The sequence below is a fragment of the Trachypithecus francoisi genome, unplaced genomic scaffold (assembly GCF_009764315.1).
Source record: "Trachypithecus francoisi isolate TF-2019V2 unplaced genomic scaffold, Tfra_2.0 Lachesis_group10, whole genome shotgun sequence".
NCBI classification, from domain to species: Eukaryota; Metazoa; Chordata; class Mammalia; order Primates; family Cercopithecidae; genus Trachypithecus; species Trachypithecus francoisi.
In genome coordinates, this window is record NW_022681455.1 from 31660412 (window position 1) to 31678472 (window position 18061).

General features: G+C 53.2%; 1 protein-coding gene and 1 non-coding gene across 2 annotated transcripts; both read left to right on the forward strand.

The window, feature by feature from the left end:
* On the forward strand, nt 1-17381 carry PRRC2A (proline rich coiled-coil 2A). The gene is given in 32 exon segments (XM_033216584.1): nt 1-224; nt 2121-2295; nt 3115-3292; nt 3644-3743; nt 3832-3904; nt 4541-4684; nt 4830-4981; nt 5162-5241; nt 5390-5532; nt 6136-6226; nt 6341-6551; nt 7113-7575; nt 8778-8968; nt 9165-9462; nt 10237-10447; nt 10781-11517; nt 11520-12639; nt 13017-13285; nt 13496-13626; nt 13873-14002; nt 14110-14195; nt 14390-14614; nt 14769-14909; nt 15031-15102; nt 15219-15386; nt 15596-15678; nt 15836-16046; nt 16137-16235; nt 16361-16573; nt 16670-16764; nt 16862-16952; nt 17074-17381. Coding segments are annotated over 31 exon segments (6459 nt in total). The 5' UTR covers nt 1-224; nt 2121-2183; the 3' UTR covers nt 17215-17381.
* On the forward strand, nt 2469-2600 carry LOC117088896. The gene has a single exon (XR_004439411.1). It is a non-coding gene; the product is annotated as a small nucleolar RNA SNORA38 (small nucleolar RNA).
* Nucleotides 17382-18061: the final 680 nt, after the last annotated feature.

Genomic DNA, 18061 nt, shown 5'->3' on the forward strand with positions numbered 1-18061 from the left:
TCAAGGGGCGTGTTTAGGGGCGGAGGGAGGTGGGAGGTGGGGGGTGCTCCCGGGGGCGGCGGTTGCCCGGATGGGCCGTTAGTCGGAGCTCAGCCGCGGAGTGAGCGAGGGAGACGGGAGGAGCCGAACCCGGCGCCATCCGCCGCCATCCTCCCCCGCCCCACCGCCATCCCGTCCCGGGGAGCCTCTAGGCCCGGGTCCCGGATCCCCGCGCACCCGGCCAGGTGAGTCTGGGTGAACTGTGCGCTGACACCCTTTTTCGGCGCGGGAGAGGTGGTGGCGGTGGCGGTGGCGGTGGCGGCGGCGGCGGCGGCGGCGGCGGTGGCGGGCCGGGGGGAGGAGAAGCTGCCATTAGCCGCCGCCATTTTGTCCTCCTGCTGCCGGGCCTGCCTGCCCCTCCCCCTCCGGTACCTCTACTCCGGGACCTGCACCTTTGGCCGTTCATTCAGGATCCATAGTGTGCCCTTACCCACCCACTGTCTTGGCTTCAGGGGGTGACCCCTGCGCCTGGGCCCGTAATTCCCTACCCTTCGCTGCGTTCTTGGCTTCTCACCCACATCTGTGGGCCCCCTCCCCGGCTGCCGCCCCGGGGTGGGCCGCGCCTGATGGTTCTCTGGGAAGGGCGCTTTTCCTCCATATTGGACCCCCTCCTATCACCCAGCGCTGTGTTCCCCCTCTCTGGATGCCCCTCTTCGTGTCGAGCCACTCCCACTCTAGAACCCTGCTTTTTATCCAGCATCTTTGCTTTCTGCATTGCTCAGTCGCCCTATGTCTGCTTTTTCATTTTTCTTATTCCTCGTCTCCTTTCTCCCACTACCCCGTTTTTCTTCTCGGGCCTCTTCCCCCTTACCTAGTTGTCTGCATCCTTTTTTTACCATACCTGTTTCCATATATTTTCCACCTGCTTTCATGTGGTGGAATTTTCTGTTACTTTCTGTTAGCTTTGGTCTGCTCACTCCATGATTCTTTTATTCCTTTTCCCTTCATATGTTTATTTTCACAGATTGGCCTCCTTAAACATCTGCGAAGCAACATCCATGTCATCTCTAGCTTGTCATAAAGTTCTTTCTCTCCAATTTTGGCTCTCATTCTGGGCCTGTCTGGATTTCCCTGCTTTCTTCCCCGCTATTTCTCATCTCTTTACACTGTTCCCATCCATAAACGAATACCTGGTCACACTGGAACGGACTGAGAGACCTGTCGTCTGGCTTGCTTAGGGAGCTGGAGGTATCAAGGAAAGAAACACTGGTGACGGACCTTTTTAATGAGGATAGGAAAACGAAGATGGCTCTGGCCTTGGCCCTCTGTTTTCTGGCCCATGGTTGCAGGGTGCTAGGTGGCTCCATAATGCTTTTTCTCTGTTCTTCATATGGTAAAACAGTATTTCATCTGGAGGCGATTTTTTCCAGGAGCCAATACAGGAGCAAGTTTAGAAAAAGATGGGATATTTCAAATACTTGGGGTTCCTATAGCCTGGGAGTATGTAGAGCCCCAGTTGTTCTATGAGGATTTCTCTGGTACCAACCCCCATTCCGGCTGAGCAAGCTCATAAAATCCTTAAACTCCCAGCATACCTTCCTGCAAACCTTCCCAGATGGAGATGAGGCTGTTGGGCAGAGAGCCTGGGGTACAGGGTCCTGGGGACATGATTAGGGAGCTGGTGTCCAATAAATAGGGAATCTAAAGCGTTGTTTCTTCCATGATGGAATTGTATGCTTTTTTAGTTTTCTCTTGCTTGAATTTGTTTGCCCTGTTGTAAGCCTCTGAAGCGATTTTGGTGGAGAGAGAAGAGATTACTACTTGTAGGGAATGCAAAGGCTGCTACCCTTTGTAGACAGGCACAAAGGGCAGAGTGTTTATACTAGGAGGATACTGGATTTTTACTTAGATTTCGTTGACAAAGGTGTCTGGGGGAAAGGAGGGAACATGGCATTTGAGCTGTGAGGGAGCTAAGTAGATCATGGTCGCTTGAAAAGAGTGGGCAGTTTACATAGAGTGGAGGAAAAGACAGCAGGGGGCCTCATATCTGAGTCCCTAATGACAATGCATAGGAGTTTTTAAGCTTCTGTTATGGTCTGACCAGGAAACAGAGACTGAGACACTTGCTGTCTGGCCCACAGGCTCCGGCACGTTTTGGGGGAGGTGCCTGCAGGACCCAACATACTCAATGAGCTTCCAGCGCAATGTCCGATCGCTCGGGGCCGACTGCCAAGGGAAAGGATGGAAAGAAGTATTCCTCGCTCAACCTGTTTGATACGTATAAGGGCAAGTCCTTAGAGATCCAGAAACCCGCTGGTGAGGGTCCTGCAAAGATGCTTCTGATGGTTGGAAGCTAGGCGTGCATGGGGCATATGTTTTAGAGCTCTTTAAAGGGAAGTGGCTGTAGTAGAAATGCCAAAAGACTAGAGACTTCCCAACTTTACATTGGGTCCTTTAAAGGGGGTATGGCTCTGGGTGAACACCAGTTACCCTCCTACAAAGGCGTGTCTGTGGTTCCCTGTCTTTGGACACGTAAGAATTGGAGGCAAAGAAATGTGGATTTGGGAGACTTTGAGGCCAGCTTGCTTCTTGCAGGCTTATGATCAACCAATCTCACATAGAAGCATTGAATGTTACATATCTCAGCCTTCTTGATAGGGATTTCAGAGATTTTTTTTTTTTTTTTTTTGAGACCAAGTTTCGCTCTTCTTGCCCAGGCTGGAGTGCAATGGTATGATCTTGACTTACCACAACCTCCGCCTCCTGGGTTCAAGCGATTCTCCTGCCTCAGCCTCCCGAGTAGCTGGGATTATAGGCATGCGCCACCACACCCGGCTAATTTTGTATTTTCAGTAGAGGCAGGGTTTCTCCATTTTGGTCAGGCTGGTCTTGAACTCCTGAGCTCAGGTGATCTGCCTGCCTCAGCCTGTCAAAGTGCTGGGATTACAAGAGTGAGCCACCACAACTGGCCTGATTTCGGAGATTATTAAGGGCAGGGGAAGGAATCCCTTCTAAGAGAAGTTTGGAGGAAGTGGGTAATAAGATATTCAAGATGTATAAACGTGGCCCAGGATAGGAGGCCATCAGATCCCCCATATGAGGCATTTTTGACCCTCTTTCCATCTTTTTCTCCAGTTGCCCCTCGCCATGGCCTGCAGAGTCTCGGGAAAGTTGCCATTGCCCGGCGTATGCCACCTCCAGCCAACCTTCCAAGCCTGAAAGCTGAGAACAAAGGCAATGACCCCAATGTCTCACTAGTGCCGAAAGACGGAACAGGATGGGCAAGCAAACAGGAGCAGTCCGACCCCAAGAGGTAGACAGAGGCTTGGGGGACCTAGAGTGATGGATATTTTAACTTGGACTTCAGGGAGTGTTGGGGCTTGGTTTAGCGCAGCCATGTATGAGCCAGAGACAAAGGAAGAAGTCCCTTTCTTACCTATTGCAGGTTTCTTGTTAAATGGCTAAGGAGTGGTACCTTTAGCTTTTTGTCTTGGAGAGAAAGCATGAAGAAACAGACAACAGCCTGCAAAGGATGACAAAATTATTTTGTCCTTATATTTATAAATGGCAGCAATGGGCATGATTTCAGTCCTGAGTCTCCACCAGTTGGAGATGTCAGGGAGGCATCTCAGGCCAGAGTACCCTTCCCATTCTATCCCCTCAGTTCCGATGCCTCAACCGCTCAGCCGCCGGAATCGCAGCCACTGCCGGCTTCACAGACGCCTGCCTCCAACCAGCCGAAACGACCCCCAGCAGCCCCAGAGGTACCTGGAGAACTGGAGGGGTAGGGGGAAGAATGGCTCATAGCTGTCCCACCCACATCATTTATCATCTCTCTGAACACTTCCCCAGAACACTCCTTTGGTTCCAAGCGGGGTAAAGTCCTGGGCACAAGCCAGCGTCACCCATGGAGCACATGGAGATGGTGAGTGCAGCATTTAATTGGGGAGCTGTGTTTGGGCACCATGGGATGCATGAGCCCTGCACTGTATTTTCAGCCAAGTTACCTTGGTCCTCTTTGGCTAAATCAAGAACTGCCCATAATTCAGTTTCATGGAGGCACATGAGCAACTTTAAGTCTTAGTCTTATATGATGGAATATAGTGGTCCCAGAACTGACCTTCTTGGAGAATAAGCAGTTATTTTCTAGGGGGGTGAGTTTGAAGGCAGGAAACCTGATAGTCTGGTACCTGTCAGAACCTTCCACTTTTTTTTTTTTGAAATGGAGTCTAACTCTGTCACCCAGGCTGGTGTGCAGTGGCACAATCTTGGCTCACTGCAACCTCTGTCTCCTGGGTTCAAGTGATTTTCCTGCCTCAGCCGCGACAGGCACGTGCCAACAGGCCCAGCTAATTTTTTTTGTATTTTTAGTAGAGATGGGGTTTCACCATGTTGGCCGGGATGGTCTCGATCTCTTGACCTCGTGATCCACCCGCCTCAGCCTCCCACAGTGCTGGGATTACAAGCGTGAGCCACCATGCCCAGTCAGAGCCTTCCACTTTTATAGCACGTTCTCAGTAAATAAACTTCTGCCTCCTATTCTGTATCACCATCCTAATAGGTGGAAGGGCATCAAGCCTACTGTCGCGATTCTCTCGAGAGGAATTTCCGACCCTGCAGGCGGCTGGCGACCAGGACAAGGCTGCCAAGGAAAGGGAGTCTGCCGAACAGTCGTCTGGGCCCGGACCAAGCCTCCGCCCCCAAAGTGAGTGGCTGTCTTTTGGCCAAGACATAATCTATTCCATCTCAGAGCTAAGTGCCAGCTTATTCACCTTCTTCCCCATCACTTTCAGCTATGTTCGCTTGCCCTCCAATCATTGATACCTCTCTCTACCTTTTCCAAAATACAGATTCTACAACTTGGAGGGACGGAGGTGGGCGTGGCCCTGATGAGCTGGAGGGCCCGGACTCCAAACTTCATCATGGTCATGATCCCCGGGGGGCGTTGCAACCTTCAGGCCCACCCCAGTTCCCTCCCTACCGCGGAATGATGCCGCCCTTCGTGAGTCTTGGTGTCTTGTCTTGGAGCGATTACGCTGGAAGCTGGAGAGCTAGGACTCAGGACATAGTCTTTGACCTATGAGATAGAAAGGAGGGTGGGAGGATGATTGATAGCAGGCTTAAGGAGCTAGAAGGGTGTATGACTATCCCTCTGAGCAGCTACTGTTGGACCGTTTTACAGATGTATCCCCCATATCTCCCGTTCCCTCCGCCCTATGGACCCCAGGGGCCTTACCGATACCCCACTCCTGATGGGCCCAGGTGAGCAATCCAGGTCTGGGTTTGTGGCTGGGGGGAGGGGAAGCTTATTGGGGGAGGAGATGGTTTTCTAGCCAAGAGGCTCAGTTTAGGATCAGTCTTGTATGTGGTTATACAATATGCCATCTTTCATTTTCTTTTCTGTGTACAGCCGTTTTCCCCGTGTGGCGGGCCCCCGAGGCTCGGGGCCACCAATGCGTCTAGTAGAGCCTGTGGGTCGTCCCTCTATTCTCAAAGAAGATAATCTCAAAGAGTTTGATCAGTTGGATCAGGAGAATGATGATGGTTGGGCAGGTAAGTGGATGTTAAGGGTCAAGAATTTGGATCTTGAAAGGCAAAACCTAATGAGGAAAAAAAGAATACAGGGTTATGTGGGTGAAAGGCAGACATTGAAGTGTAGGGAAGGCTAGGCCCAGTGGCTCACATCTGTAATCCCAGTGCTTTGGGAGTGTTAGGTGAGAGGATCGCTTGAAGCCAGGAGTTCAAGACCAGCCTGGGCAACATAGCAAGACCCCCACCTCTACAAAAAAAAAAGCTTATTTTAATTAGTTGACTGTGGACTATGCGTTTGTGGTCCCAGCTACTGTGGAGGTTGAGGTGGGAGGATCAGTTGAGCCCAGGAGTTGGAGGTCACAGTGATCTATGATCATGCCATTGAACTCCAGCCTGGGCAACAGAGCGAGACTTTACCTCTTAAAAGGAAAAAAGAAAAGGGTAGGGAAGGATGGATGGGGAATACCAAGTGCTGGCAAAGTGGAGAGAGGAATAAGACTTCATTGGTGGATCTAGACTTCAGAGGGAAGGGTGCTGGCATTGGTAGTCAATCATAGTTCCAGACTACCTTCTGAGATTGGAGGGCAGAATGCTTGGGTTACTAATACTCATATTTCCCCTCAGGGGCCCATGAAGAGGTTGACTACACTGAAAAGCTCAAGTTCAGCGATGAGGAAGATGGGCGAGACTCTGATGAGGAGGGAGCTGAGGGCCAGTGAGTTAGGGCCATCAGGGGAGAGGAAGAGGGGATCTTGTGTTTTGGTAATATACTCTTAGAGGAGTATATTAGTTGCAGCTGATTTTAATTGTACTGTTGATCTGCTCACAGCAAGGATTCCCAATCAGCATCTGGTGAGGAACGGCCCACTGAAGCAGATGGCAAAAAGGGCAACTCCCCCAACAGCGAACCGCCCCCTCCTAAGACGGCCTGGGCAGAAACCTCTCGGCCTCCAGAGACTGAGCCAGGACCTCCTGCCCCAAAGCCTCCCCTACCTCACCGGGGCCCCGCCGGGAACTGGGGCCCCCCTGGGGACTACCCAGTGAGTGTCTACAATAAGGGATTGAGAGGGTCAGCTGTGGGAAGTCAGTGTCAGCTGAGTAATGGAAGCAGTTGTGATGTAGAGGAAAAGGGTGCTAAAAATGGACTGTGTGAAGTGCCAGGCTGCAGAACATCCTGGAAAGCTTGGAAATATCTTTGGTGATAGCGGAGTCTGGGTAAGAAGTGAGAAACTGGGATGCTAATGAGGAAAGAAGAACAGGGAGGCCTGGGTATTTGGGTTTCTGAAGGAGAGGGAGAACAGAAAAAAAGACTAGGGTGGCTAGATAGCTGGATCTGGTAGTGTGCATCTGTAGTCCAAGCCAGTCAGCAGGCTGAAGCAGAAGGATCACTTGAGCCCAGGAGTTCAAGATCAGCCGGGGCCACATAGCAAGACCTGGTCTCAGACAAGACCCGGATAAATTTGTCACCACCCAGAGAGATCAACGCCAAAGCATGGGTCCTTACATCCTGCAAGTAGCGACAGTTGATTGGTCTGTGGAAGAGATGATAGAAAGCATAATAACTGATACCCCTGGCCCTGCTGGGTCTTGCCAATTGACAGGATCGTGGGGGTCCTCCCTGCAAGCCCCCAGCACCTGAAGATGAGGACGAGGCATGGCGGCAGCGACGAAAGCAGTCATCATCTGAGATTTCCCTGGCAGTGGAGCGGGCCCGGCGACGGCGAGAAGAAGAGGAGCGGCGCATGCAGGAAGAGCGCCGGGCAGCCTGTGCTGAGAAGCTCAAGCGACTCGATGAAAAGTTTGGGGCACCTGACAAGCGGCTCAAAGCAGAGCCTGCTGCCCCTTCTACCCCAGCTCCACCATCTGCAGTCCCTAAAGAACTCCCTGCACCTCTCGCTCCACCTCCGGCATCAGCCCCAACACCAGAGAAAGAACCTGAAGAGCCAGCACAGGCCCCTCCTGCCCAATCTACTCCCACTCCAGGTGTGGCTGCAGCTCCCACTCTGGTGAGTGGTGGTGGCAGTACCAGTAGCACCAGCAGTGGCAGCTTCGAAGCCAGCCCAGGTATGGAGATGGGGATAGGTACTACCAGATGTCAGATCACTGCTTCAAGGTGCTTAAAGATGCAGGGTGGTAAGGCTGGGGACAAGTGAAGTAGAAGGCAGTTGTTTTGGTTTATTGGTTATCAGTGATGGTATCCTGTCATCTGTATATCTGAAGGAGGGAAGATTCTGTCTGAAATCCTAGGTTGTAGTCTAATACCGTTTCTTGGCAGAGTACTGTAGCTCACGCCTGTAATCCCAATACTTTGGGAAGCTTGGGGTGGAGGATCGCTTGAGCCTAGGGAGTTTGAAACCAGCCTGGGCAACAAAACAAGACCCTGTCGGCCAGGCATGGTGGTTCATGCCTGTAATCCCAGCACTTTGGGAGGCTGAGGCGGGCAGATCACGAGGTCAGGAGTTCAAGACCAGCCTGGCCAATGTAGTGAAACCCGTCTCTACTAAAAATACAAAAATTAGCCAAGTGTGGTGGCACGTGCCTGTAGTCCCAGCTACTTGGGAGGCTGAGGCAGGAGAATCGCTTGAACCCAGGAGGCAGAGGTTGCTGTGAGCCGAGACCATGCCATTGCACTCCAGCCTAGGTGACAGAGCAAGACTCTGTCTCAAAAAAAAAAAAAAATGTCTCATAAGAAATATATCAGGGGCCGGGCGCGGTGGCTCAAGCCTGTAATCCCAGCACTTTGGGAGGCCGAGACGGGCGGATCACGAGGTCAGGAGATCGAGACCATCCTGGCTAACACGGTGAAACCCCGTCTCTACTAAAAAATACAAAAAAACTAGCCGGGCGACGTGGCAGGTGCCTGTAGTCCCAGCTACTCGGGAGGCTGAGGCAGGAGAACGGCGTAAACCCGGGAGACGGAGTTTGCAGTGAGCTGAGATCCGGCCACTGCACTCCAGCCTGGGCGACAGAGCGAGACTCCGTCTCAAAAAAAAAAAATCAATAAAAACCCATTTCCTATAGGCCAAGACTGAAGAAAGTACTGTTTTTCTGATGATTTCATAGAAAGCTATGCCACCACCATAGGCTCATGAGAGGCCATAAAGTGCTTTAATGGGTCTTAAATGGGAGGGACTTCAATAGAATAGATGTTGAATAGCGTACCTCAGTCTTAAGGGAGCTAGAGATGAGACCTGATATTTCTGGAGTGTTCATGGACTGTCTGTTGTTGAACTAGATCACTCTGTTGTGTTTTTTTTTCGATGCAGTGGAACCACAATTGCCCTCAAAAGAGGGTCCTGAACCGCCAGAAGAGGTTCCTCCTCCTACCACACCCCCAGCTCCAAAGGTGGAACCCAAGGGTGATGGGATTGGTCCCACCCGCCAGCCCCCTAGTCAGGGCTTGGGCTACCCCAAATATCAGAAGTCGTTGCCTCCTCGTTTCCAGCGGCAGCAGCAGGTAAAATCAAGTTGTTTACTCTCTGAGGGCTGCTTTTCTTCCTGGCTTCAGTACCTAATTCTCTTCATAAGTTACCTTCTGGGTCCCTTTGCTTCTTTGTCCATTTGTCACCGCAATTTCACCTAGTCCAAGTTTTTTCTTTGCTGATTCCTTTGTCCGTGTGTGCTTTGAGCCTCTCTCATCTTGTCTTTCCTAGGAGCAGCTCCTGAAGCAACAGCAGCAGCAGCAGTGGCAGCAGCATCAACAGGGCTCTGCCCCTCCTACCCCAGTGCCCCCATCACCACCACAACCTGTGACCCTGGGGGCTGTGCCAGCTCCGCAAGCTCCGCCCCCACCCCCCAAGGCCCTGTACCCAGGTGCTCTGGGCCGGCCCCCACCCATGCCCCCAATGAACTTTGATCCCCGATGGATGATGATTCCTCCTTATGTGGACCCCCGGCTCCTCCAGGGTCGGCCTCCTCTAGACTTCTACCCTCCTGGCGTGCATCCCTCTGGTAAAGGGGCATGGGAGGAGGAGTGGGAAACAGGAAAATCCCCTCAGTCTTAGGAATTGGGTATTAGGGTCTTAACTGTGACACTGGTATGATGGGTGTTACCCGTCATAGTGAAGAGGGAAGGGCATGTGCTTAGCACTGCTGAGATAGGTGTGTTGCAAAAATGGGCTTAGTTAAGAGATAAGCAGTGGTTGGCCAGGCATGGTGGTTCACACCTGTAATCTCAGCACTTAGGGAGGCCAAGGCGGGCAGATCACCTGAGTGCAGGAGTTCGAGACCACCCTGGCTAACGTGGTGAAACCCTGTTTCCACTAAAAATACAAAAAATATAGCCGGGCATGGTGGCACTCGCCTGTAGTCCCAGCTCCTCGGGAGACTGAGTCAGGAGAATCGCTTGAACCCAGGAGGTGGAGGTTGCAGTGAGCTGAGATTGTGCCATCACACTCCAGCTTAGGCAACAAGAGTGAAACTCCATCTCAAAGATAAAGGAATGAAGAGCAAAACTCCATCTCAAAAACGAACGAACGAATGAATGAATGAAAGGAAAGAAGGAGTGGTCCTTCATTTGCTAGGATTTATTTGGGGTGGGTTGATTCTCTTGTAGCGAAGCTGAGTGGATAATCTTGTTATACAAGAGCAGGCAAGGCCCATACCTACTGGGAACGAGATGGATGAGCTGACTTGACAGGGAGGACTAGATTGGAGAGATGCTTTTTGGGGTGGAGGGCCTGTGACATGAGTAGGATTATTTTTCTTTTTCTTTCGTTTCTTCAGGCCTAGTTCCCCGAGAGCGCTCAGACAGTGGGGGCTCAAGCTCAGAGCCATTTGACCGTCATGCACCTGCTATGTTACGGGAACGGGGCACTCCACCGGTGGATCCAAAGTTGGCCTGGGTAGGAGATGTCTTCACCGCCACACCCACTGACCCCCGCCCACTTACCTCACCACTGCGCCAGGCTGCAGATGAGGATGACAAGGGGATGAGGTGAGTCTTGGTCATGAGAAATGGGTGAGTTCATAGTGAAAGGATCTAGGCCTGGAAGAAAGGTACTTTGGGTTAGCAGTAGGGATAGGGATGAACAGGAAAGGAGAGGCTAGATGCAGTAGCTCATCCCTGTAATCCCAGCATTTTGGGAGGCTGAGGCAAGAAGATTGCTTGAGCCCAGCAGTACGAGATCAGCCTGGGCAACTAGATGCCATCTCTGCCAAAACAAACAGAAAAACAGTAAAAGAGAGTCTAGGTCATAATAAAGTGTTCTTTTCCCACCTAGTTCTGGTTTTCCTGAGATACTTATTTCCATTCTTTCTGTCTCTTCAGGAGCGAGACTCCTCCAGTACCTCCCCCACCACCCTATCTGGCCAGTTATCCAGGCTTTCCTGAGAATGGAGCCCCTGGGCCCCCAATCTCTCGCTTTCCTCTGGAGGAACCAGCTCCCCCAGGGCCCCGTCCTCTCCCCTGGCCCCCAGGCAGTGATGAAGGGGCCAAGATACAAACTCCACCTCCCAAGAAGGACCCCCCTAAGGAGGAGACTGCACAGCTGACAGGGCCAGAAGCAGGCCGAAAGCCTGCCCGCGGAGTCGGAAGTGGAGGCCAGGGTCCCCCACCACCCCGCAGAGAGAGTCGCACGGAGACCCGCTGGGGCCCTCGTCCAGGCAGCAGTCGTCGTGGAATCCCTCCAGAGGAGCCAGGGGCCCCACCCCGCCGGGCTGGGCCTATAAAGAAACCTCCACCACCTACAAAAGTTGAAGAGCTGCCTCCCAAGCCTCTCGAACAGGGGGATGAAACCCCCAAAGCCCCAAAGCCAGACCCACTCAAGATAGCCAAGGGGAAGCTTGGGGGCCCCAAGGAGACCCCACCCAATGGGAATCTTTCCCCTGCCCCAAGGCTTAGGAGGGACTATTCCTACGAAAGAGTGGGTCCTACCTCTTGCCGGGGTCGGGGCCGAGGCGAGTATTTTGCCAGAGGGAGGGGTTTTCGGGGGACCTATGGGGGACGGGGGCGGGGAGCCCGAAGCCGGGAATTCCGCAGTTACCGAGAGTTTCGAGATGATGGGCGTGGGGGGGAGCAGGGGGACCAAACCACCCTCCTGCTCCCCGAGGCCGCACTGCCAGCGAGACACGGAGCGAGGGTTCAGAGTATGAGGAAATCCCCAAGCGGCGCCGGCAGCGGGGCTCGGAAACAGGCAGTGAGACCCATGAGAGTGATCTGGCTCCCTCAGACAAGGAGGCCCCCCCACCCAAGGAGGGCACACTCACCCAGGTCCCTCTTGGTCCCCCACCGCCAGGAGCCCCACCTTCACCAGCCCCAGCCCGCTTTACTGCCCGGGGTGGGCGCGTCTTCACTCCCAGAGGGGTGCCATCTCGCCGGGGCCGAGGAGGAGGGAGGCCCCCTCCTCAAGTTTGCCCCGGCTGGAGCCCTCCAGCCAAGTCTCTGGCTCCCAAGAAACCTCCCACAGGCCCTTTGCCACCAAGTAAGGAGCCTTTGAAAGAGAAGTTGATCCCAGGGCCTCTGTCCCCCGTGGCGCGCGGAGGCAGCAGTGGAGGCAGCAACGTGGGCATGGAAGACGGGGAGCGACCCCGAAGGAGGCGACATGGGAGGGCTCAGCAGCAGGATAAACCACCTCGTTTCCGGAGGCTGAAACAGGAACGGGAAAATGCCGCAAGGGGGTCTGAGGGTAAGCCCTCCTTAACCCTTCCAGCCTCCACTCCTGGACCTGAGGAGGCCCTCACAACAGTCACAGTGGCCCCACCACCTCGCCGGGCAGCTGCCAAGTCTCCTGATCTGTCAAACCAGAACTCAGACCAAGCCAATGAGGAATGGGAGACTGCATCAGAGAGCAGTGACTTCGCCAGTGAGCGCCGAGGGGACAAAGAGGCACCCCCACCAGCACTGCTAACACCCAAGGCTGTGGGAACTCCTGGGGGAGGTGGAGGTGGAGCTGTGCCAGGTATTTCAGCCATGTCCCGCGGAGATCTGAGCCAGAGAGCCAAGGATTTGAGTAAACGGAGCTTCTCAAGTCAGCGGCCAGGCATGGAACGGCAGAACCGGCGCCCTGGCCCAGGGGGCAAGGCTGGCAGCAGTGGCGGCAGCAGTGGAGGAGGCGGTGGAGGTCCTGGAGGAAGGACCGGGCCAGGACGAGGAGACAAGAGGAGCTGGCCCTCTCCCAAGAACCGAAGGTGGGTGGGGACAAACTTTAATTTATTGTGGTTTAAAAATTGGAGGAGGGGGAAAAAACCTGAGGGAAAGATTGGGTGCAGTGGAGGTTGTGGCCTGAGGGGCCATGGACTGTAGAATTAGATTTCCGTGTCTGGCTAAGGCAACTGGAAAGCAGTTGGTAGGGTGATGGAGTCAAGAACAGCCACGTATGTATTTATTCCTGGTTCTTTGCTTTCTACTCTGTACCCCTGTACACATGGGAACCCTTAGAAGGACTCAGAAACACCTGGACTTTAATAAGGAAGAGAACAGGTTGTAAGCAGAAGTTGGGAAACATAACTTGTGGGAAAAAGTAACGATTTAGTGGATACTGGAGCTAATGCTCTGTTTTCTCCAGTCGTCCTCCCGAGGAGCGTCCCCCGGGGCTTCCCCTGCCTCCCCCACCTCCCAGCAGTTCTGCTGTCTTCCGCCTGGACCAAGTTATCCACAGCAACCCTGCTGGCATCCAACAGGCTCTGGCCCAGCTTAGTAGCCGTCAAGGGAGTGTAACTGCACCAGGGGGCCACCCAAGGCACAAGCCTGGACCTCCCCAAACCCCTCAGGGCCCCTCTTCTAGGCCCCCAACCCGGTATGAGCCCCAGAGGGTCAACAACGGCCTCAGTTCTGGTAAGCTGGAGGGGTTATGGGTGGGAATATCTCCATCCCCAGAAAAGGTCAAGTGATGGAGGGAGCGGGTGGAGAACCTGGCCTGGGGCCCTGCTGCTGGGTGGGTTTCTGCAGGCATCAAGGGTAGAAGGATTGGGAGATGGAGTAGGGAGGAAAAGTTAGGGTCAGTGGCAGAGCCAGGCAGATGCTGACGCTTTTTCTCTTCCCCAGACCCCCACTTTGAGGATCCGGGGCCAATGGTGAGAGGGGTGGGTGGGACTCCTCGGGATTCTGCCCGGGTTAGTCCCTTTCCCGCTAAACGTCGGGAGCGGCCTCCCAGAAAACCAGAGCTGCTACAGGAGGTAAAGGATGGGTTTGAGATTGTGCTTCGCTGCACTCTTACTCGTGAAGATTCTTGTTGGTTATGTTTTCTTCGTTCTCGTTCCTGTTTCTCACTGTGTTTTTACTCCAGAATTCTCAGTATTAGTCTCATGTGTCTCCCTTGTTGCCTCACACCACACACTGTGTCACCCCACTCTGTCCTGGCTTCCTATAATTCCCAGTTCCCACCCAATTCATGATTTGCCTGTGGCCTTTCTCATCCGTAGGAATCTTTGCCGCCACCTCATAGCTCTGGATTCTTGGGCTCTAAGCCTGAGGGCCCAGGCCCTCAGGCAGAGTCTAGAGATACAGGCACCGAGGCCCTGACCCCTCACATCTGGAACCGTTTACATACTGGTGAGTAAAACTGAGTGAAAGGACTATGATAGAAGGGTTAAGAATGAGATGGGCTTCTGAACATCATCTCCTCTCACTTGTCTTCTGGTTGGTGCTCCCTTCTCCAGCCACTAGCCGAAAGAGTTACCGGCCCAGCTCCATGGAGCCTTGGATGGAGCCCCTGAGTCCCTTCGAGGATGTGGCTGGCACAGAGGTGAGTGAAGATGGGAGGGTGTGTCTGAGCTAGGACTTCTTTGAGCACTGGCCATACTCCCCCACTTGCTCTGGGTTGAGTCTGGAGCTGTTCTCTCACTTGGTTGTCCCTTCTGCAGTTTATCTGTGTGCATCAGTCAGCTATTGGGGTGCTTTCTACCCTGACTTAACTAACTCCTTCTCCACTCCTCTCAGATGAGTCAGTCTGACAGTGGGGTGGACCTGAGTGGGGATTCTCAGGTGTCATCAGGTCCCTGCAGCCAGCGAAGTTCCCCTGATGGAGGACTCAAGGGGGCAGCAGAGGGACCCCCCAAGAGGCCTGGAGGCCCCTCACCCCTGAATGCTGTTCCTTGTGAGGGTCCACCTGGCTCTGAACCTCCTAGGAGACCGCCACCTGCCCCCCACGATGGGGACAGAAAGGTAAAAGACTGAAAAAGGACAAGGGGAATGTTTCCAGGAATCTGACTTTGGCCCTACCTTTTTCTGCCTTTTCCCTCTGCATGTGTGTTCTGTGCATTCCAATTTGGATTTCCCTTCCCCTCCCCCGACCCACTTTACTGTGTGCCCAATCCAGGAGCTGCCCCGGGAGCAGCCTCTGCCCCCTGGCCCCATTGGCACAGAACGATCACAGCGTACAGACCGAGGCACAGAGCCTGGCCCCATTCGGCCATCCCATCTACCTGGTCCCCCAGTCCAGTTTGACACTAGTGACAAGGTCTGTGTGGGCTGGATATGGGTGTCCTGAGTTGGGTGGAGAGAAGGGAAGGACTAAAGGTGGGACATAGAGGACGCATGTCTGTCATGGGACAATGTCTCCTGCCTTGTTGTGATCACAGGACTCGGACTTACGCCTAGTGGTAGGAGACAGCTTGAAAGCAGAGAAGGAGCTAACAGCATCAGTCACTGAGGTAAGTGGGAGTAAGAATTTGGTGGAAAGGCCCAAGATTTCCGGAGAAGATTGCTGGGAGTGACCAGGGCATCCAGGATGCCAGACATCCGTCTCCACAAGGCCTCTCCTTCCCAGGCCATTCCTGTATCACGAGACTGGGAGCTGCTTCCCAGTGCTGCTGCCTCTGCTGAGCCACAATCCAAGAACCTGGGTTCTGGGCACTGTGGCCCAGAGCCCAGCTCCTCAGGCCAGCGTCTGTATCCTGAGGTCTTCTATGGCAGTGCTGGGCCTTCCAGTTCTGAGGTAGGCCCCGCTTCCCATTGCATGACCCCTTCAGTAAATCATTTTTTTCTGCCTGGTATGTATTTATAATCAAGCCTTTCTATGTTGTAGAGTTGTGAAATACCACTTTGTCACATGCTTTTTCTCCCTACATTCTGCTGCTATGGGTGGGATGGTGATCTTTTCTTGACCACAAATACTAAAGATGTTTCAACCCTGCTTTTCTGCAGATCTCTGGGGGAGCCATGGACTCTCAGTTACATCCAAACAGTGGAGGCTTCCGCCCTGGGACACCCTCACTGCACCCTTACAGGTAAGACTCAATACCTGTGGACCACAGAAGTACTTGGAGATGTGTTTCAGGGGAGAGAGAAGGGGAAGACACAGTTCTAGGGTACCAGAAGCTGGTGGACTTAAGGCATTGCTAGGACTGGCTTCTAACAGCTTTTCTCCCCACAATTTCTTTCCAGATCACAGCCCCTATACCTACCCCCCGGCCCAGCCCCTCCCTCGGCACTGCTCTCTGGGGTAGCTCTCAAGGGCCAGTTTCTGGATTTCTCCACACTGCAAGCTGCAGAGCTGGGGAAGTTGCCGGCTGGAGGAGTTCTCTACCCTCCACCTTCCTTCCTCTACTCTCCGGCTTTTTGCCCCAGTCCTTTGCCTGACACATCGTTGCTTCAGGTAAGAGGGGGGCAGGTGTTAGATATTGGGGGATAGGGTGGGGAGAACGATTTTGGAGGGGTTGGTGTATTTCTTCCCATTTCCCAACAGGTACGCCAGGATCTGCCATCCCCTTCGGATTTTTATTCTACTCCTCTGCAGCCTGGTGGCCAAAGTGGCTTTCTCCCTTCAGGGGCTCCTGCCCAGCAGGTATGTTGTATCTTCCCACTTCCCGTTCATTTGATTTCTCTGTCCAATCACTGGCTTTGATTTTCCCTGGTTTTCTGACAATTCCTCCCTGCCCCCAACATACACACCCAAATTTCTTGTTACAGATGCTTCTACCCATGGTAGACTCACAGCTGCCTGTGGTGAACTTTGGCTCCCTGCCGCCAGCACCACCTCCTGCCCCACCTCCCCTTTCTCTGTTACCTGTGGGCCCTGCTCTGCAGCCCCCAAGCCTGGCTGTGCGGCCCCCACCTGCTCCTGCTACTCGGGTGCTGCCTTCACCTGCCAGGCCCTTCCCTGCTAGCTTGGGGCGAGCAGAGGTAAGGTACAGCAACTGAGGGGCTAGGGAGTGCCAAGATTTAGGAGTAGGGATTCTGTATTTCAAGGCAGGGAGCTCATGATTTTTTTTCCCTCAGCTGCATCCAGTGGAACTAAAGCCGTTCCAGGATTATCAAAAACTGAGCAGCAATCTTGGGGGACCTGGGTCATCACGGACTCCCCCAACTGGAAGGTGAAAGGCAATAGGGATGTGGACTTTCCAAGTGCTTCCTTACTTTGGGACCAGGGTCTGGATCCTAGGCGTGCCTTAGATGCCCTTCTGCTCTTAGGTCCTTCTCTGGCCTCAATTCCCGTCTCAAGGCCACGCCTTCCACCTACAGTGGAGTCTTCCGCACCCAGCGCATCGACCTTTACCAGCAGGTGAAGGAGAAACCCCTGTAGCCCCAGCTCTAGATTGGAGTTGCCACCTGATTTTCTGTCCTTCCATCCCATCCCTGACCTCCCACTATGACTTAGTCTTTAACACATGCCTGTCCTCTAGGCCTCCCCACCAGATGCCCTGCGCTGGATACCTAAGCCTTGGGAGCGGACAGGGCCGCCTTCTCGAGAAGGGCCCTCCAGACGGGCAGAGGAGCCTGGGTCCCGAGGGGACAAGGAGCCTGGGTTGCCCCCACCCCGCTGAGGGAGTTCCTCTTGCCCCCTACCCCCGGGGCTTGTATATAGATTATAAATATATAAGGGGGAAAGGGGTTGTGGGGCTGGGGCCTCACTTCCTCTCTTTCCCCTTCCCCTGGTCCCTGTCCCTGGGGCTGTTTGTTAAAAAAGAGTAATAAAAGGATTTAAAAAAAAGTTCTACAGTGATTTGGGGGATGGGTTGTTTGCATTGTCTTAAAAGCATGGTGCTTAGTGATCTGTAGTTTCAGGGAAATACTCATTACATTCCAGAGAGCTGTTGAAACTAAAAACGTGACCATCATGTTGGATCTTTAAATTTTTGTGAGTCAGGAATTTGGGCTGAGCTCAGCTGGATAAATCTGCTTTTTTTTGTGCCAGTGAGTGAGGTCAACTGGTCTGCATCTGACACTTGGGCTGGTCCCAATATGGCTGCCTTTGCGTATCTGGGGCCTTGGTGGGACATCTGTAACATTACTGGATTATCAACCAGCGTCTTCACATGGACTCTGCAGCAGACCTGTCTGTGAGCTCATGTTCCAAGAGGTCTAGATGGAATCTGCTAAGCTTATGTGATGTTTAACTAGCCAAGGTAGGGGATGGGGGGTGAGAACGGACATCAACTGCATCTCAAAAGAGACTAGCAAATTTGCAGCTATAGGACTTTGGTCCTTTATGATGAACTACGGGGAAATCTCTGTTAAGGCTTCAATGTTGGAGCACATTTAAGGGGCTCTTTGAATTGGATAGACCAATTGCAACACTGTCAAACTAAGTGGGATTTCACATGGTAACATTGCATGCTAGTTATGCTAAGACTACAGGTAGGTCTGCAGCTGCTTAGAAACTTTGATGAC